The sequence below is a fragment of the Plectropomus leopardus genome, chromosome 4 (assembly GCF_026936395.1).
Source record: "Plectropomus leopardus strain MGB_pleo_1.0 chromosome 4, ASM2693639v1, whole genome shotgun sequence".
Lineage (NCBI taxonomy): Eukaryota > Metazoa > Chordata > Actinopteri > Perciformes > Serranidae > Plectropomus > Plectropomus leopardus.
The window spans coordinates 16,410,117-16,431,051 of NC_142179.1; the positions used below are offsets into that span (position 1 = coordinate 16,410,117).

The window sequence follows — 20,935 nt, forward strand, 5'->3', positions numbered from 1 at the left end:
TACTTTTTATACCTTAATCAACTTGCATGTTTGTTGAAATTTGCATTACTTAAATCAATTTTGGTAGACTGACGTTCAAAATGAAACTAAATTTTATTTCTTATATGGAGTTCATTGATAAACCTATTCCAAACGTATACCAGAAACCTTATTGCCAAACCTGACGTTACAAAGTCTTTGACCACTGGATATAAATATATTAATACATTACGGAAGATTTAGGGATTATTTTCTTGCTGCTGTTACTGTTGAATGGCTGCAGGCCATGACCACACAAACTTTATTCCAATTTTTATTATTCAGTCCAAACATGAACCTTAAAAACATACAAATGACTTAGTAAAAGCTTTTACACTTACACTTGTACACTTACAACACATAAGCCACTTATACAGTACATAAACGCAGCAGCTGCTTCGTTAAATCGCCATCTTTTGTCGCTTAGCTCTAAATATTTGAAGGTGTAGAAACAGCAAAGAAACCAATTCAAGCACCATTCTTATTAAAGACACTGTATCTTATGTTTAGTTGTAGTTTTTTTAGGTTTACACATTACAAAAACTGTGTGTACTGAATTCTTCAACTACACTCACACAATGATCTTCTATCTGAAAAGGTCCCTCTGCGTTTGCCAGAAAACATGGCATCAGTGTGACAGTCGACACATTTCACTGACAGAGAATACCATTTTCCAGATACTTGGCTGATTTTCTGATGCAACCCAAATTGTCAAAAATGTTTGATCAGGAATGATATCTGGGCAAATTTATGTGAAAGGTAACTTTTTTCTGTACGGTTGTCATATCTGCTGCTTTTAATGTTGCTGTGGATCACAGCAGCAAAAACCTTTTGATGTTAAAAAAAAAAATCTTTCTTTCAAGACCTGGCAAGTAAGAGCGAGTACATTAGGCAAGATGCAACACTGTCAGGTAAGAAAGACGGTATAAAAATCCACCAATCTCCATCTCTTCACGCAGTTTCAAAAGACCTTTAAATATTTCATCCATGAGAGACTTCCAGTAAGCATAGTTTTCCTTACTAGCACATCTTATCTGAATATGAATACTATAACTTGGGTAATATAAACAAAGTTATGAACTCATCCAAACGCCATGGCGACCAACACATGCTGCATTACAGACAGTTTGGTCTGGACTATTTAACACCATTCATTTCAAGTTTCCACAGAGAATTTTTGTGTAATGTGGTGTGCACACAATTTAAAAGGCAACATTTTTGTTTTGCCATTTTATACTGAACTAATAGTCAAAGTAGGAGCAAAAACTGCATGTAAAAATAGTGTTTTAGGCACAGCTACCACGCTACACGATAAATCAGATCTCAATATTAGAACTTTTTCCCATGGCAGCATATGGTTCTCAGTAGTTTTCCAGTATAGACACAAAAGAGTGTGTTCAGTCAGAACACTCAGGTCTGCCCAGAATCACAAGAATACCATCCAAAATGTGTTTGTACAGTCTCAAGTTTCACGTGTTTGCGTATCACAGTCCCAGTGAAGCTTTGAGCAAAGATGCCATATCTTCAGGTATGGTCCCCTCACCACCTAAAGAACACATGATGCTTTAGGGTAAACGCAAAACAACTCGTGCAAACACTGTGTTGCCCAAAATATGGCTAGCTAACTCAGCATGACGTACAATTGGTCACTGGCTTCACCCTGGTTCATACATTGGCTGTGGATGCTGTGAAGTGCTCCAAATTTCTGTGTAATGCTGCTTAAAAGCTTTCAACACCCTTAGTAACCAACTAAGCTGTTCACACTGGACATGCTTGCAACCTATGGCGATAGTTTCCGCATCTCATCAATTTTTATTTTTTTTTAAAAGTTGCAGGCGAATCTGACAAGCAGACATATGGATAATCTTTTTTTTAATGATATAGAGGATAAATTATTCATTAAATTAAAAATCTCTTTCTTTCGGAAAAAACATCCTTTGCTTACTTATTCCACATGTTTGTCAGTCGTGTCTAAACAGAGCATGAGAGCGTACAGATTCACACACAAACAAGCAGGCACAGACAGAGCTGTACGTGTGATTAGAAAAGAGCAGAGGAGCAGATCTGCTGGCTGACCAGTATGGAGAAATGCTCTTTTAGTGTGAAAAGTCAGCTGACTGCACACGCGCCTCTGTGCCCAGTATGACTAGATCCTTCCTGCAGTTCTACACCTTTGCTTGGCAGCACCTACAAATTGCTTTGCTTCTCCTCTGATCCTTATTCCTCTTATATATTTGTACTTTATTTACCTAATATTCTGATTTTTTTCTTCAGATTGTTATTTCACTAATGTTAATTCTGTACACAAAACATCCAGCACAAGTCTGTCCTTCCTGAAAGAAGGGTTCCTCCTTCCTCCTTCTTAATGAACTGATTTGTGTACTTCTCATGCATTAAATCTAGAGATGTTACAGTTTGTTCAACTGTATTTACATAAGACCAGTTCCTGGGACTTTCTGCAGATTGTACAAATTCAACTGCTGGGTCAACCATTTTGATTATGACTTTTTTTAAAAAATATTTTTGACCTTTTGACATACCATTTAGCTTTTACCAACAAAGACTTAAGACCATCTCTGCAGGGTTTAGGACTTTTAGGGAAAATATCTGATTTTTCTTATGATGCACAGGACCATCACAAACAGAATGGGAAGTAGCAGAACTTAGCTGAATCTGCTAGACGTCCATACTGGACATTTTATCATTGATTTGTTAAAGCACTGCAAAAGTCTTTTATTTGAGGAGTAATTTGAAGTGCTACAGGGCACAAATGACTAGGAAATCCTAAAGAAACCTAAAGAAATCATCACTGCTTTGTTGGTGTTTTGATTATATAGATTGCATATTAAAATGTATTTATTACAGAATTGTGAGCATGCAGTAAAGAAAGCATATGTTTGTGTGCTTATGTCCTTACCGTCAGCAGCAGTCATGTCCTGCTCAAGCTTTAGTTTCCTCTGGCTCAGCTGCAGCATGGAGTCCTCTATACTGTCCTTACTGATCAGCTTAATCACCTGCACAGTCCTGACACCCACAGCAGGGTAACATCAGTCAATACAGGAAATCAATACATTTAGCACTGTTCTTAAGGGGAACAGACATGTAACTGCAGTGAATACCTACTGCATTATTCTGAGATTGGAATTTCATGAGAATATCTATGGATATAGCGCAAGTGTTGTCTGTCCAGTTGCTCACATAATAAAAGTGAATTCCAATTAAAAGACCTCATCAGGTAAAAGTCACCTCAATCAAATATTAGTATTATTTACACATTTCATCTTACCTGGTCTGGCCTACACGGTGACACCTGTCTTCTGCCTGTTTGTCATTGTAGGGATTGCAGTCGATGTCATGTAGGATGACAACATTAGCTGAGGTGAGGTTGATGCCAAGGCCGCCAGCACGTGTTGATAACAGGAACACAAATATGTCAGGATCCATGTTGTACTCATCAATCAACACAATCCTGCGTGACAGGGAAATCATTTTAACCATTAGATGTAACACAATTTATGTTATGTTGACAAAGTTTAATACCAAACATTGCTTCCATTTCCAAAATTTTAAATAATAATCTTTCATCTGGAAGTATCAGATGTGCTAGACTTAATGAATAAGATCAGGGTTACCCAATGAATCATTTCAGCATCAAAATCACCACCAAATCTGCATATGCAAAGGATGCAGTGTAGTAAGAAAAAATATACTGTTTGCAGAAGGAATGATTAAATAGAATTTGAATTAATAAGATTATGCTTTACGTTCCTGCCTTATTAGCCACAACTGATCTGACTTGAATATGTTGTGCAATGCTGACCTGTCAGCTATGGGTGTGGATCCATCCAGTCTGATGTAACGATGCTTAAGATGTTTCAGCAACACCTCCACGATGTCCAGCATCATGGTGAACTGACTGAATAATACCACTCGGTCTCCCTGTAGGACAAAAGCAAAGTTGAACTCCTGAGTATATACAGCCTGCAATCCTCTTGCGCGTACCACTGACATTCTTCTGCACATTTGTATTTACCTTCTTTTTAAGTGAGGCAAGGAGCTCTGTGAGGTGGTGGAATTTCCCAGAGTCAAGCAGGAGGCTGTTTTCAAGCTGGTAGGAGCCGATGGAGGAGTACTGCTGGCACAGACGATGCAGCTCAAAGTCTGACATCACTTCCATGTCCTCCTGGATCAGAGCAGCGTCCGCATCAAAGTGAGTTGGCTCCTGTAGAGGGAGAGAAAGGAGAATGAAGGAACGATTCAATAAGAGGGGGCAGAGAAACACCCCCAAACATGGTACAGAAGGAAGAGAAAACTGAAGGAGATTAGCGTGGAAAAACAATCATTTCGATTATACACACTGAAAATAGTGTAACACAAAAATTGCTTTGCTATCTGTCCTGTTGTGGTGGGACATAATTGGTGCTAATGCTGTTAGGGTGCATATGACCCGTGTTCATTTATGTTAATCGACTTGTCTGGATAATACCATTCGCCAGTATGCAAATACTTTAAGACTTTAATACTTTGGGCAAGTCATGTGAATACTTGGTGTCATCAGCCTGCTGAGCCCGACTCAGCACAACTCATAGAAGATTCTTGGCAAACAGCTTTTGATGCAAACCCCATCTCCACAAACAGGGGTAGGACTGACCTTGAGCATGAGTTTGCTCATGGCTTTGAGCTTTTCTGTGGTATAATACTGTCTATGAAGCATAGGGTGGTTGGCCATCTTCCTCAGCTGCATCATCACATTACACAACTCGCGCTCTAAAAGAAAATGCATGAGGGAAATTGTTAACCACACATACTTTCTGTTCTCTGCACAAAATAAAACCATGATGTTCAACAGGGAGCAGCAGATCAGGCTTACTCTCGCCGTTGATGGAATCCTTGAGTTTTTTAAAGAGGGTCTGGTAGAGAACCTGCTGTTTCTCGCTCATTGCGCAGAACTCAACCTTCTCTTCCTTGGCTGGCAGCTGCTTGAGGACCTGGAAAAATAATGGACCATTTGTTAATGCAATACTTCAGGGCTGAAATAATTCCTTGAGTAACTTGATTAACTACTACAAAAAATAGTTTCAATTAATGCATCTATACAGTGCAAAGTGTACAGCACACTGTGTTTGCACTGACAATTATTTCTGTTGAACAGCGTGCTTACTTCTGAGGTGAAGCAAGGACTGCAAAATAATAGCGAGGACAGATAATAGCGAGGGCAGGGTTTCACATCCACCACCACATATTGATTTCCAATCACGAAGACATGCAGACTCTCTCTCCCTGCTTCTCGCTTTGTCACGTACACACAACTTGTGATGATTAAAATGTTCAGGGGATTTTTTAATATCAAAGTTTTTCACATAGTTGGATGCAGGGGAAACATAATAAATACAGAAATAAAATTCTGCAGACATTTTTACCGCTGGTTGTTTGAGCAAAAACCAAAAGTGTTAAAAATTTGAAACTGGGAGACTTAATTTCCCTACAGATCACACTCTTAACACACATAATATGAACAAAATGCAATAACTTTATCAACTCACCTCGTTCTTAACCCTTCGAAGGATGAAAGGTTTCATGATGAGTTTGGCCTGAGATATACGATCCCTCTCAAAGCGGCTCTGCTCCTCATGGGATTTCTGACAAATAACATAATAAATACTTAAGTCAAATGGGCCACAACAAAATGAATAAATAAGCTGTTGCATTTTTATGGGCTGGTTATAAAGCTTACCAGACAAAATATTTGTTGTGTTTTTTTTTCTAGTGAAACAAATGATTTCAAAAGACTAAAAGACAGTGGAGGGCTAGGAGATACAATGAAGATAAGATTTTCTTCTCAAAGCATGTTATATTATGATGTACCAGGAGTGTTGCTATAATCTGAGCTGGATTTAGCAATACTAATCTAGGATTTCATACCAGAATATTAACCTGATAAAAATTCAACACTGAGTCAGTTTAGAATATGAAAAAGAGGAAAGGCTTAAATTACAAGTTATGTGTGTGAAGTGATTTGATGCCATCCTGCTTTAAATGGCACACACACTCACCATAGAGAACATTTTGGAGAGCTGTGAAGTTGTGCTGGAGAACATGGAAGGCATAATGAAGTTCAGAAGAGACATCAGCTCTAAGAGGTTGTTCTGTAGAGGAGTTCCTGTGAGCAGCAAGCGATGCTCTGCCTACAGGAAGAGAGAGAGACGTCCTCCACTGTTATGTGCAACACTTTTAGATAGAAAGGAAAATATTTCTGATGACAAATATGAAAAGAAAAAGGTGGATGGGGTGATAGAAGATACATCACAAAATGTCAGTGAACTAACATTAATTGCCATAAGGTGGCGGTAGCGTAGAGAGTTCATGTTCTTCAGCATGTGACCTTCATCAAACATAGCGTACTTCAGAGGCAGCCTACGGAAAAGGCTGCGATCGCTATCGTTACCTATGGCCATGTTATACCTGTAAAACAAACAAGCAAAACAGAATAAAACACACGTACTCGTTTACTTTTTGTGTAGGTGTGAGTGACAAGTTGCTTTAGGCTCTTCATGGTTCTGTAGTCACCATCGTTGAAATCTGTCAAATATAATGGAGGATGTGTGTATGTGTTAGTGTGTGTGTGTGTGTGTGTGTGTGTGTGTGTGTGTTTGCTCACGTGGTCACAATGACGTTGCACTCAACATCGTCATTGAGGAGGTCGTGTCTGAGGTAGCGGCGGTCCTCCACAGATCCTGTAGAGAACATGAGTACACACTGCTCAGAACTGTGAAAAGACCCAAAATAAAGCTGTGACAGCAGCACTGCATCAAAACATACATGCTCTCACTCATTAAAAATGGACTCCTGGTGTCACTGAGTCCCAGCAATGAACATTAGGCAGTATACTTTAACTTTTCAGAGAGGAATGCCTTGCCTCAAAGGATCACAAACTGCACTGTGGTCTATGATCCATCTTCTGCGTTAACCACATACCAACCGTTTCTTGCTGGGTTTTGCTACAGTGCTACAGCCAGAACACTGTTTTGCACAAACACCACACTGAGTCCCGTAACACGCTTGATCACACTGAAAACTTCAGATTCCCAGATCAATTGCAGGATTTGCATAAGAGACTACATGAGACAGGGTTTCCCCAAGAAAAGCAGTTAGGCCAGGCAGAAGGTATCTTCACAGTGGCCAGTGACACTTTGTTGTTGGTCTCATATGCATAAATAATATGATGCAGATTTGATGTGTTTCATGAGTGATAAAAATAGGAGGCAAACAAAGATTTGCATAGAGCCCCCAAAAACGCAAGTAACGGCCCTGACAGCTGCTGTTTGTACTGGAAAAGATGCAATGAAAATGCAGCCTTAAGTCCTATTGGTGATGAAGAGGATTAGTGCAAACATCAGCTGCTGACTTGTTAATCAGAATCCGAATCAGAAATACTTTATTGGGGGGTTATTACAGACAACTGCAACAGGCTGCATGCACGTTAACGCATGCACACTAGTATGTTAAGTAAATTGTAACTTCATTGTGACATTAAACATACTAATATTAGCTAACTAGAAACGTTAATCAGTCTCTGCGGGATTTTGCAATGTTGTGATTGCAACGATTAACATTTATTCAGACAGTCCCTGTGAATTCTGCGTGACCTTGCAATTTTATGCAATCACTGCAACCTTGGAACAAATTTTATAATTCAAAATTAGTTCAATCTTATTTAATTCTAGTATTGCATGCAACGGATTGATGCGCTCAGCCTCTCTTTCTCTTTTTATCATGAGATTGCTGCTGTAAGACCTGCTTGTGTGTGTGTGTGTGTGTGTGTGTGTGTGTGTGTGTGTGTGTGTGTGTGTGTGCAGTCAGTTTCGTTTTCATCTGTTCATTGTAATGTCAGCAGGGTGTTTTTCCTTACTCTCTAGGCTACTATAGTTTAAAACACATCATAAAAACATGAACGAAGACTGGCATGCTCAGTGTGTAGAGTCATTAGCAGTAAAACAAGTTGCTCTGTGGTGGGTTAAATAATTTTTTAGAAATCCCTAAAGCTTTAAGCCAGGCTGGGGGTCAACTTAGGCCGGGAGGGCTGCCTGGCTTGCAGCACACTAGCAGAAGCTTGTGAAAGATTTCAATGTATAAAGAAAAAAGAAGAGTCATACCACAATAGACAAGCACTTTGAGGCTTGGACACCACATCTTCAGCTCCCTGACCCAGTTATCTACAAGACAGACAATGACAAACAGCGTAAATAACAAATATATGATTTGTTTAAAAAAAAAAGTGTTAACAGCCCAAGAAATACAGACCTAAATTCTACAATATATAATGCTATGTGTACACATGGCTTTAGACATCAGACACTATATGCCATTACGCTAAACATCATTGTCTAAGAGTATGTAGTTAAATTACATATTATAAAGGAAGGTAGCAAAGTGTTACATTTGTGGAGATCATTACCCAGTGTAGAGGCCGGTACAATAATGAGGTGAGGACCCTCTATCCCGTTCTGGTACAGCTGGGCAAGAAATGCTATAGCCTGGATAGTTTTCCCCAAACCCTGAGAGCCGGCGTAAAGGAGAGGGTGAAAGAGGACGAGAGATAATGAGATACAGAAACGGTCAAATATCAAACACAAAGATGAAGAGGTGGCCAGGTGAACAGACGAAAAGAAATGCATTCTAACATCTGTTTCCAGACTACCTGTATAAACAGCAAAAATCCTCACAGACTTCAACAGCACTGCGGCTTTACAAAACCATACAAATCAAAGTTCTGACCTCTCTCACCGTCTTGAGGCTAAAGCAACAATTTTAAGTCTCTGCTCCTTGTTCTCGGTTTCTGTCTTCACACTCTCTTATTGTTTATTCACCTGCGGGATGGCTACATATCCACACAAAGCGCTCTTTGATAGTGGGGCAGTAACTTTCATCGAGAGGTAACTTAAATAAGCTGTAAGCACCTGCTGTACTGTTTGGCTCATTAAATGTTTACATTTCATTGTTTTTGACTTCAGGTTTGTGATCAACACCTCACAAGTGTTCGTTGTGCACCTTGTCACTTTCCACTGGTTTACTTACCATTTCATCAGCTAGGATAGCACTTAGTTTGTGCTCATGCAGAAGCAGCAGCCACTTTAGACCAATCAGCTGATAGGGTTTCAGCTGGAACCTGCAACAAAACCAATAACAGACTGAGAACAAGAAAAGGACCCTTCATTTTTATTAAAAAATCCAAAGTGTGAGTCACTAGTAAGTCCTGAGTGTATAATTGGTCTTAAATAAATTTACTAGTTAAACCATTTTATGCACTATTATTAATTAATTGCAATATGTGTTAATGTGCATTTTACTCACTGGCTGTTGAGCAGGCTGGGCTGTTTCATGGTTCCTGTGCCCCTCTCTGTCAGATCAGTGACCTGTTTGACCATTTTTGATGAAATGGTCTCACACTTGGACATCAGCCCCAGTACAACCTTCCTCTCTTTGAGAACGACTCTGCAGCCAAGCAGTAAGCTCTCTGACAGTCCATTGTCCTTATGGAAGAGTTCAATCTATAGAGGTGATAACGTACTGTTACAATTCACATGTATCGAGTATCTATGACAGCAGATAGAACAAAAAGCTTCAGAATAACTTAATTATTTCACTGGTGCCACTGCACTGAAGAGCAGACTGCCCGGCCTTATCAGGTTTCATATGATCAGGGAAAACACATCTGTAGTGAAGTTTTGTGAAACACCTTGAAAATCCAAATACACATAATGAAAGGGTGCTAACAACACCACCTCATTGCTCAGTTTGGTGTGTGCAAAGGCATGAAATATTTCCCTGTCCTATTATTTCAACATGACATATTATTATGCACGATTACTGTTATTATTTACTCTCTGTTGACAGATGGATGTTTGGAAACTGAAAGAAAAAATCTGATAAAAGAGAGCATGAGGGGAGATTTCTCAGGTGGTGAAGAGATCCACTATTCAATAGATTTTCAGGAATGTCTTGTTTCTACACGGACTCCCTGGTGTCATGAAGCAAATACAGTGTGAATGAGAGTTAAAAGGTCACAGTCATTTTCCAGGTGTTCAGCAGGAACATTTCAGAGTATGACTGACTATAGTTCTTTGTTTCTTTAAACTTTTCACATTGATAACTTGTGCAAACTGTTTTGTTTGACATGAAGGAATCGACTGCAAGATGTCTATTTGATGGTTTTTGTTTCATTTGTTTAGAAACACACACACACACACACACACACACACACACACACACACACACACACACACACACACACACACACACACACACACACACACACACACACTCTCTTACCAGGCACTGCCAGCTATCAAAGGGCCTCAGCTCCACTATCTTCTGGGCTTTTTTAACAGAGCACCCTGCGATCAGCGTCAGCTCATCAATCGTTGCCTGCTGGAAGAAACTGATTATCTCTTTCTTCAGCTCCGTCGTGCCACCTCCTGAGTCCAGCTCATCGTCAGAGTCCTCAAACTCAGTGCTAACAGTTTCCTCTTCATCGTCATTTTCCCCCTCAGAACTGACATGTTCATCTGAGGCACGTGCTTTCCTCTTTCTCTCTGCTGCCTGCCTCTTCGCTATACTGGTCCCGCTGGCAAATCTAGACAGCATCTGAACAGTAGAGGAAGAAGAGGATGGCTTTGAAGAGGATGAGGTAGCTGTTTTCCTCTCGGAGGAGGATGAGGGTACGGAGTCAGTACCTTTTTTAAGCCATGTAGATAGAGTGGAAGCGCTACTTTTGTTTTTGGAACCATTGTTGCTGTTGTCGGAGTCTGAGTCTTCACTGTCCTTTGTAGAGTCTGTATCATATATGATGTCCTCATCTGTTTCACTAATATCCTTGTGGTCTTTTGAGTCCTTTTGTCCTCTCCTGCTTTTACTGTCTTTGTGATCTTTGTGGTGCTTCGACTTTCTATGGTCCTTGCTTGACTTGTCTTTGCTCTTCCATTTACTGGATTTCTTTTCTTCTGTGTCAGGTGAGCTGAAACTGGTATTATCCGACACTATAAAAAAAAAAAAGAAAAAGATTTGAGCTGGATTCTGTATCAGAATTAGTTACAAACTGAATGAGGTCAGCTGAAAGAAAGCTAGATTCAGATGCCAGATGCTGCGTTCGTACCTGGGTCTGAGAACATTTGTAGAACCTGCAGAGCATCCTCCACGTTCCAGTCGTGTTCCTGCAGCACCATCCGCAGCTCCTGCAACACAACAGCCATCAGCAAGAGTCACAACTAAAATACAAGATCTGCTGTTCCAAGAGCCACCCTCAAGAAAATCTACATTTTTGTCTTTTCTCATTGTGGTCTGGTGTGGCTGTACAGTCATTTTCATGAGTGAGGCATCATTTAGCTGTTTCTATCATACAGCTGTAGAACAGATGACAGATGAGTGTTTCATTTTGCATTGGCATCACTGGACAAACGACTAAGGCCATCATTGTTTTTTGCATTAGAATTGTTCAACAGCACCAACATTTCGCTTTTTTTTACATTTAATACTATTTTTGGGACTCATAAAACTCAGTTACACTATTCATAGTCAGAAGAGTATGCTATATTTATAACATTTTCACCGCTGTACCTTGCCATCAGACAGCCATTTCCTTTGGCACTACATTTTCTCAAACATAGATCTTCCATATTCCTATGCAAAAGTGCAAGTGTGCCAAACACTGTTTTACGCAGCAGATCAGCTGTTTAAGTCACACATTTAGCAGTTTATGGAAAAGACAACAAATGCAAGACAATAAACCACAGAAAATACACTGACTGTGATTAAGTAATATAACCCCACTTTAAAAAAAATCAGAACGATCTCTTTGCAGGGTTGCTCCTCATTTTTACTAAAACATTTTCAAAATGTTTCAATAGCTTTTCCATAATAATTTACCCCATCACCATGACTTTATTTAAGCATTTTAGAAGGGGTAGGCTTAAAAACATGAACTTCCCAGACATTTATTGATAAGCATTCCCACCACCAACCTGCTGCTGCACGTGCTGAAAGACCAGACCAGTAAAAACAGGTACTGCAAAATGTCATGGCCATGCTCCCTTTTGTGGGGAATATAACCAAAGATCTAATAAACCGTCATGCAGTGCAGCTCCAGATTTTAAATACAACCTACAGTATTTTGCTTAATGTTAGACATGTTTTATGTTGTTGTTGTATGTTTTTGTGAATACATTTCAAACAATACCCAATACAATGCACATTTGAAACTATTCCAAAACTCTCAATTAATTACAAAACATATCCAGGCCTGGGAAACAGTTTATCTAATTTTATAACTTTTCCAGGTATTTCATGACTGTGGGAACACTGCCTTTAAGTAATGCGTGAGATGTCATAAAGGGCTAAATGTGCTTAAGGGTGGTACTTACGTTCTTAAAAGGCACTAGACTTGTGTAAAATCACATTATACTGTATCACTGAACATCACAAACTCACCGGCTCAGTCACACACACACACACACACACACACACACACACACACACACACACACACACACACACACAGTGTGGTGTTATCCTGTACAAGTGCAGACAGTTTGAGAAAGTAGAATACAATTGGACTTAAATCTAAATATAAAATGACTTAATCTGACAGGGACAAGTGTCTGTGAGTCCTCACCTCCTTGTCCTGGTCAGGAAACTTTTTCTGCAGTCTTCTGACCATGGACTCCTGCTTCTCCCAGCTTGGCTCTTTGCCTTCATCATCTTCATCATCAGAAACCTAAATACAAGTAAGATGAATCCAAAGCTGAGAGGAAAGCCTCAAATAAATTAAAGTGAAGCCTTTTTAGATTTGAGTTGTCAGTGAAGGAAAAGCCAAAATAGATGTACAGATTTACATCATCCTACCTTCACAAGTGATCAATATTATTATCCTTATGGAGAACATGCAGTTTGTCTGCTGTCATCGGTCCTTAATATTTAATCATTTGTGTTTCTCATATCCGTATTGCAAATGTTGTTTAAAAAATAAAGGAAAGACATTATTCAAACAGCTTTTTGAACATAAGGAGCAACAAACTAACAGTTCTGTTTCTCTGAAGTGTACGATAAAAAGGCTTTCATTGCACTTTAAATCTAAATAACAGGAAATGTGTACATGGTATGCCATTGTTTTAAACTGTAAGGTTATAGTTAGTAATCTTACCAGTTCATCTGATGGCTTACTCTTCTTGCTAAGCTGAAGCTCAACACTGTCCTGGGAGCTGCTGGATCCATCCTGCTTTCTCTTCCTGCCTTGTTCTGTGGCTGAGAAGACAAAACAGCCAATGTTCTCAAAAGCAGCCAACCGACTGAAAAAGTAAGACAGCTTTGAAGTTTGTGGTTTTTTGGCTGCAACATTTTTCCTGCACTGGAATGATGTTTTACTTTTCTCCATCTTCACAACAGCAATGACGTCCTGAATAAAGATTTGAATTTACTTTATGGCCCAGAGAATTAGCCAAACATTGCTGAATATATCATTAAAAAAGCAAAATTTACAACTTCTCATCCATATTTACTTAATGTTTTTTTTGTGGAGAGCTGATGATTTGTCTCCAACTATAAACTAAGCCTTCTTCATGCTAGAAGGCTAAAAAGGAAAATGTGTCATTATGCCTTTATGTCATTATGAAAAGGTCATTACATACCTTCTTTATCCCCAAACTTTAAAAGGCATGCAGCTACAGCTCCTTCCAATGTGGCTGTGCTCTCAACGACCTGAAAATGGAACAGACATTAAACTGGACTGTGTCTTATGAACAGTGCGGAAATTGTAGCTGGTTATTACATAAATTAAATACTTTGATGAAGTACTCTTCATGATAACATTTAGCCCACAACTGGTGTTCAGTTTATTCAGTAAAACCAAAACAAAAAACAAAACAACAAAGAAAAATGCAAATATGCTTGGGATGTCCCTGGAGTCAATCTAACGTATGTGTTATGCTGAGAAATTGCAAAGCCCTGCTCTATTTTGACTCACCTCAAGGAGCTCCGTCCTCGTCAGCTGAGGAAACATCTCCAGTATTCTGCTCATTTTCTCCTCCAATTCATCATCCTCATCATTTGTGTGACTTGATGTCACTTTTTTGGGCGATATAGCTCTGGGATTCCTACAGAAGACAAACAACGAGACTGTAAAGCTGTACGAATTAGCACAAATGTGAAAAATCTAGTCATTTCAGTTTAGACTTACTTGAGCTTCCTGTTGTGTGGTATTTTGGTCTTTGTGTCAGAAAGAGCCTCATCATCCTCCAGGTCAATTGTGAGGACTTCCTCAAAAACCACTCCTCGGGCATGGGACTTTGGTGGGGCTTTAGCAGGTTTCATCTTAGCTGGACAGCACGATATTAAAAGACAAGTTAGCAGATGCAAAATAAAGGGATTGCACTTCAACATTTGTTTGTTAGTGTACGTTTGTAGCTACTTTGGTTTTATGGCACATGTCAATGTTCTGCTGCTTGACTCCATCATGACATTCAGCTACTGTTGACTTTAGACTTTGTTTCCTATTTTTATATTATATTGTTGCTGTATTTACAATGCAAATAATTTTCTTTAAGGGTCGACAGATTATCGGCCTCGCCGATTATAGGGGTGGATATTTGGCATTTTGACGATTATCTGTATCAACGTTTTATTTCAATGATCGCCAATGACTTCAATTAAAAAGTGCAAAGAAAGTGTCATAAGAGAATTTTTTTACACTGTAAAACCTCAGTGAACTATTTTTACTTGACATTTGCAGTATGTGATGTTGAAAATCTCAGTTCTGATTAAAATTTGCTAAAGGCATTTAAATAATGTTTTGTGTTGGATTTTGTTATATTCCAAATTGTAAATATCGACAAATATTTTCATTCTTATTGTAAATGCATATCGATTCTAGATATTAGGTATCATCAACTACTAATAATCAGTATCTGTAGAGTACAGTAACACAGTCTCAAAGCTCCAGCAGCCATTTCCATAGATACCTTTATGTTTTTGGTACTGACCCACTGCCTTTAAACTGCTGTGATATGTGACTTTGACAATATTGCCCAGCTACAACAAAGACACATGATTTCACTGTAATGATGCTGCAGTTCAATTTGCACAAGAAAGTAACAGTTTATGTTACACTGACGTGTGTCCCACTATTACTCAGTAAAATAGTCATTCTGACCTGCATTATGTTAATAACAATCACTGCTAACGATAGCACACTTGCACATCTGGCTAACAGCACAGTGAGCTAGCTTAACATCTGCTAGTTACCTGGCTTGTTCTCTTTCTCAGACTCCGGACTTTTGGACCCGCTCTCCTCGTCTTTGTTTGTTGTCGTCGCTGCCTTCTTGTCATAACGAAAACGGTCCAAGTTGAACATGTTAACGGTCTGTACGTGTCAGGCAGCGGAAACCCTTTGTCTCTTTCAAGTCTGCTGTATTTTCTATATCTTGTCGCATGAAGCACAACGTTTCTCTTAGCCAATGAGGCGACCTAGCTAACAAGCGTCGGATGTTAGCGTAGCAGCCTGGCAGCAGCCCTGGAAAGACGCCGGTTTTAAGCTGTGTCACTGCTCCGTTACGGCTTTAAACAGATTAAAACGAATGACTGACGCAGTGTTTCAATATAAAAGACGATTCTTTAATCCCCGGTACAATTTCGCTTGTTGTCTCTCGATGACGGCCGCTTTCCCGCGAACTCCAGCGGCCCTGTAGGATGCTAAGCCGGCTCCGCTCATTGGTCAAAGGAAGAGGTGGGCGGAAACTCACGGGTGAATCAAGATAGTACACTGTAGCTAACTTCCGGTTCCGCTCACGTTCAGCTTTACAGGTTCAATGAGGCTAAACCTTAAAAAGTGATACATTAATTCCCTGTAGTGACCATAGGTGTATGAAGGGTAGTAATCCCTGCAAGACTCTTGTGATTCACTTACGTAGTCAAATGTATAATATGTTATGGCATCAAGGGGTTACATTGCAATAAAAGGCTAGTGGGGCTGAGAATGAGAGGGGAACTATCTTGACAGTCTGACCAACATCACTTATGAAACTGGTGATGTAGTGATGTAAGGTAACACATGGAGACAAATGTGGTTGGTAGACTGATGTAACTACATTACTTACAGTGTCAAGGGACTTTGAAAGCATAGCTATGTAAACTACCTATTACTTCACATATACAAAATTATAATAAAAAGAAAATAAAAGTCACGTCAGGAAAAAAAAAACACCACTCACTTCAGTTAATTATTCTTATTATTATTTTAATATTATTTCTTATAATATTTTTATCATGTTTTATTGCTTTCATTCTAATATTTTCTATTTTAAATTATTATTACATTTATTCATATAACTGGCTTTCGAAATCGGCCTATTTTATCACTTTTATTTATTTTATTTGCTTTATTCTTTTTGACCTTTTGTGTTTATTTTATTGTTTCCTGAGTTCCTGCCTTTACTTTGTCATTAAAAGCACTTTGTGAACATCTGTTTATAAAGATGCTATATAAAGTTATTATCATTAATTTCAAAAAGTGCCCACTTGTTCACAATTTATGCAAAAACCAAAGAACACATTATCCCACTATTCATGGGAAAGTGCAGGAATGTCAGCTTTGGTTTTGCATGCCACGTCCATCAGTCAGACACCTGCCTTAATTAGAGTCCAGGTGGGAACATTGCATCAGTAAGAATTATTTAGTTACCCATCTAACTGCCAAAAGAGCATGCAACAATTTCTCTAAATACTATTTAGAGATACTATTAAATGGCAATAATACATAAACAGTAATAAAACAATATACTTACGAATAACTGAAAGGCTCAAGTGTGAGGTGGTGGCTGCCTGATGAATGTATTGCCTGGGCATGCCTTCAACGCAGCGATCAGGATCAAATAAAAGGCTGCGGGGTTGGTCAAATGTATTCAATCAGCCTACAGTAGAGGATCCATGACTTTTTTTTTTAAAGAAGAGCAGAAGGGAAAATCAAGAAAATAAAAACCCCATCGCTCTCTTTTTATTGCCCAAAACTGGTTGTCATTTTGAAAAAATGACAAAAAGTAGGCTAATTTAACTACTTACTATACAAATATGAATGTCACTGAACTACCAGCCATCTACTGTAAAATGCAGCTTAACTGGTTTATTAAAGGTAGTTTACACCTCTTCAACAATGATTACTTGTAGGCATGTGCCAATCACTGTGGGACAACACCTGCACTGTTTTCTAAATATTTGAATCAATCTCTGCTGCCAGTTATCTCTTTCAGCAGACTTCTCTCACAGCGCCACTTTTGACCTCACAGACAAATGAAAACATAGGTGACCAACAGGCTAACCTTAACAATGGCTTTATTTAATTTAGGTATGCCAGCACAGCAGTGGCACACCTGAGTGAAATGCCCCCCCCCCCTTATCACTGTTATTAGTTTCACCTGTGTTAGACAAATCAGTTGCACAGGGAGTAAATATATTTCCTGTTTTGGATAATCTCTCTTCAACAAAGTTACAGATTTTCTTTTCACTGTTATTAACACTGTTGCAAATTCACCTGTTTCTTAATGTTGTCCACTAGATGCCACACTCAGAAAACTGAACATATTCTAGATGTTAGTTAGATGTTGGTACATTTACTGATCAAAGGGGGGCAGCAGATACACATTTTCTGAGACGGGATACATGACGAGGTCCAGCTGCTAGTGCTGAATACTGACCACAGTCTGCTGAAAACCTGCTCTTACAGAAAAACTCTGATGTGCTGGTTCTCTGTGCCCTATTGCAGGGTACAGAATTGTTAATTTAAGTAATGATTAAGAGTTTAAAAGTTGATTAGAGTGTATTAGATTGGAGGGATAGCAGGGGGAGGTAAGGAAATTGGCCTTTTTTTTTACAGAAATATTTTATTTTGTAGAAGTGTTATTCAAATACAAAAATCTCATGCAGGTTGTCTTAACTCTGGTTGTCTACCTTCAGGAAATTAAGTAAGAAAGAAAGCATAAAGATTACAACGTGTTCAAATTCTGTTACACAGGATTGTATCAATGTTATTTTTTACAGTAAAAAGACTCACAATAATTCATTAGTTCCCTCAGAAGCCACCATAGACATTGTAACTCCTGCTTACATTTAGCCTTGATGAGGATTTTTCATGTCTCTCTCATGCAAGTCACTCACTTGGCTTTAGCTGGGTTTGAAGATGAATCTTAAAGCAGAGGAGGACTGATTTAAAGGGTGAAAGGGGCCTCAGAGAACTTCCAAGATATATATATATATATATATATATATATATATATATATATATATATATATATATATATATATATATATATATATATATATATATATATATATAACACAAAAGTCAGTCTTTCAGAAAAATTATAAAGCCAATTTGAATTGAGCTATGACACTAATTACTTAAAAATAAGAAACTTAAAACAAAACTAAACAATTTATTCCGGGTTTTTCAAAGGACTGGGTCCTTTTCCCCACATTACGACGCTCCTGGTGTTGATGGTCAAAGTCAATGGCAGATAGCAGCCCCCTCCTATGCGCGCACGCACACACACGCGCACACACACACACACACACACACACACACACCCACACACACACACACACACACACACACACACACACACAACCACAGCTTGACTGCCTCGTACAATTTATTTTCACTCTTATTGACATTTCACAAAATTCTAATACAAACAAAAAAAACAAAAACACTTTTTTAAATTTCTGGTTTGGTCACTATTCAAAATAAATTATCAATAAATCTTTAATGTACAGTCTTTATCACACTATGTGCATCAACCCCCCTTATGTCCTAGCCCACTTTCTACAAACACTTTACCACTAATGTTTACACCTGTAGACTTTGCTGACATACAGTGAATATATTATGATGATTAGATCGGGTCCTCTCATCAGTACACCACAGCGCCATCCTGCCGCCTTACTGTCGCCCCGACCATCGTCATGGCGACCATGTAAGTTAATGTGTGTGTGTGTGTGTGTTTGTGCGCTACCCAGGGCACAATAGACAGACTGACACAGAGTCTGATAGGGGTCATGACCCCTCACAGCAGGAAGCTCAAATGGTGGCTCCTTGCCTTCTCCTGTCCTCCTGGTCAACGTTTTTGTGTGTGTATGAGTCTGTGTATGTGTGCGTCTTACATCTGCATTATGACAGACATTTGTTTGTTGTTTTTCTTCCTTTGTTATTTTTTCTGGTTTTGTCAGTGTTGTTACAGAGGCCTATGTGTCTGTTTGCTATGTGGGTGTCTGTGTGAAACGCAGACACCCACACACACAGACAAGCAGGCGCACACGCAACAACACAGAAATATAAATCACAAGGCCGTCCCAATACTGAGGCAAGTCATTAACACACACACACACACACACACACACACACACACACACCCCCACACACACACACACACACACACACACACACACACACACACACACACACACACACACACACACACAAAGTGATTGCATCAAGAAAAATGGATGAGCACAGGGGATGTTTGAATGGAAGTTTTTGCTGGCTGCAATAACAGATATAAAATCCTGGAATTGTTCACACTGCAAAAAGGAAGCAGGTGATATGACGTTCTGCTGCTTTTGAAAACACTTTTTCAATTTTATATCAATAGTCATGCATGACATGACATGCATACAACCATATCAGTATGCGCACAAACAAACACACATACAGCACAGAAGGATTCAATGAGTTTAGAGTGTGTTCTGTATGTGTGCGTGCTTCTCATACTTTATATAGTCTGTACATGTATGTATGTAATATACAAAAATCTTGCATCTGTGTATCGTATGTGTCAAATATATGTGCCTAACTTTGTTTTATTAAATCCCTGTGTCAAGTACATCTGTATGTTCAAGCGTTGCATGCGTGTCTGTGTATGCGTGTGTTTTTAATAGTGACCCAACTACGGTGTCCCAGCGGACTTGTCACAAAGTCTGTCACCACCCAGTCACCATGGCGCCCAACTTGGCCGAGACCCGACGGCGGCAGGGAGCACCTTGTCACCGTGGTAACACGTCTGGGATGTAACCGCCCCCACCCCCCCTGCAAGAAATACACAGAGAGACATACACACACCACCCCATATTAAGGCTTTCTACAGGCAGAAGACGTTTTGTGTTAAAAATAATTGTATCCATTGACTCTGACTGATATGACTTTGAGGTGAGAGACAGAGAGAGAGACAAATAAATGTCTCTGAACTAGATCAGATACCAATACAGCCAATAATGTTCAGCCCTGTATCATGAGAAAAAAATTACAAAATATTTTTCCATTGCTGTCACATTAATAAAATACAAAATAGACTGGCAAGTTTTACCCCAAACCCTTCTATTTGTTTTTGCATATTTCCCTTTTTCTTGAACAGATTTAACAATCCCAGCGAATGGTCATTGGCATATACAAAACACTGATATCCAAAAGTTGTTGTCATGCTTTTCAGTATAACATCATGGACACTGACAGGATGTTGCAGAGATACTGTGATATCGCTATCGCTGGCCAGGTTTGAACACTGAAAGCTCTATGTAGACACACCAGCGTGCATTGCTGGACAACAGTGAGAAAGTGAAAAGCCACAGTATCTGTGTTGTCAAAGTGCTCTGCTGCTGGAGATCAGGTGGTTCATTGCTACCATCAGCTTCATTGATGCTGACGGTCTGTTACTGAACCTGCACAAAGAACAAAAAGTATTCGGCTGACATAAATAAAGTAGCACATCAACATGATAATGCCAGAGCCAGTTGATCCACAGGAATGGAGTCACTTTTATGTCGCTTATGTTTTGACCCAGTAGACATGAGGAGTGACACTATATTACCATAGAAAACAGTCCTA

The 20,935-nt window shown here is 39.2% G+C and overlaps 1 protein-coding gene across 3 annotated transcripts; it reads right to left on the bottom strand.

The window, feature by feature from the left end:
* Window positions 1-276: 276 nt before the first annotated feature.
* smarcad1a (SNF2 related chromatin remodeling ATPase with DExD box 1a) lies at window positions 277-17,369 on the bottom strand. 3 transcript variants are annotated; one of them, XM_088076649.1, is made up of 24 exons: window positions 17,122-17,369; window positions 16,848-16,993; window positions 14,246-14,384; window positions 14,033-14,162; window positions 13,698-13,767; window positions 13,214-13,314; window positions 12,686-12,787; window positions 11,171-11,249; window positions 10,348-11,054; window positions 9,370-9,566; window positions 9,094-9,184; window positions 8,474-8,573; window positions 8,172-8,231; window positions 6,677-6,752; window positions 6,345-6,480; window positions 6,072-6,203; window positions 5,562-5,657; window positions 4,889-5,006; window positions 4,670-4,785; window positions 4,052-4,240; window positions 3,839-3,957; window positions 3,305-3,487; window positions 2,936-3,042; window positions 277-1,564 (listed from the first exon to the last, which is right to left on the bottom strand). In XM_088076649.1, exons 2-24 carry the CDS (start codon window positions 16,906-16,908, stop codon window positions 1,503-1,505), a joined length of 3,171 nt encoding a protein of 1,056 aa, XP_087932775.1. In that variant the 5' UTR covers window positions 16,909-16,993; window positions 17,122-17,369; the 3' UTR covers window positions 277-1,502. The 3 variants fall into 3 exon arrangements, with proteins under 3 accessions (XP_087932775.1, XP_042344751.2, XP_042344750.2); XM_042488817.2 differs by having other exon boundaries at window positions 16,848-17,369; XM_042488816.2 differs by lacking the exons at window positions 16,848-16,993; window positions 17,122-17,369 and adding an exon at window positions 15,310-15,778.
* Between the last annotated feature and the right edge of the window lie 3,566 nt (window positions 17,370-20,935).

Excerpts from the sequence above, each read along its gene's own strand:
- smarcad1a (XM_042488816.2), bottom strand. The coding sequence starts at position 15,418 with ATGTTCAACTTGGACCGTTTTCGTTATGACAAGAAGGCAGCGACGACA. Across the intron at positions 14,385-15,309 it reads TGAGAAAGAGAACAAGCCAG|CTAAGATGAAACCTGCTAAA; the intron begins GTAACTAGCAGA and ends CGTGCTGTCCAG. Across the intron at positions 14,163-14,245 it reads CCACACAACAGGAAGCTCAA|GAATCCCAGAGCTATATCGC; the intron begins GTAAGTCTAAAC and ends TGTCTTCTGTAG.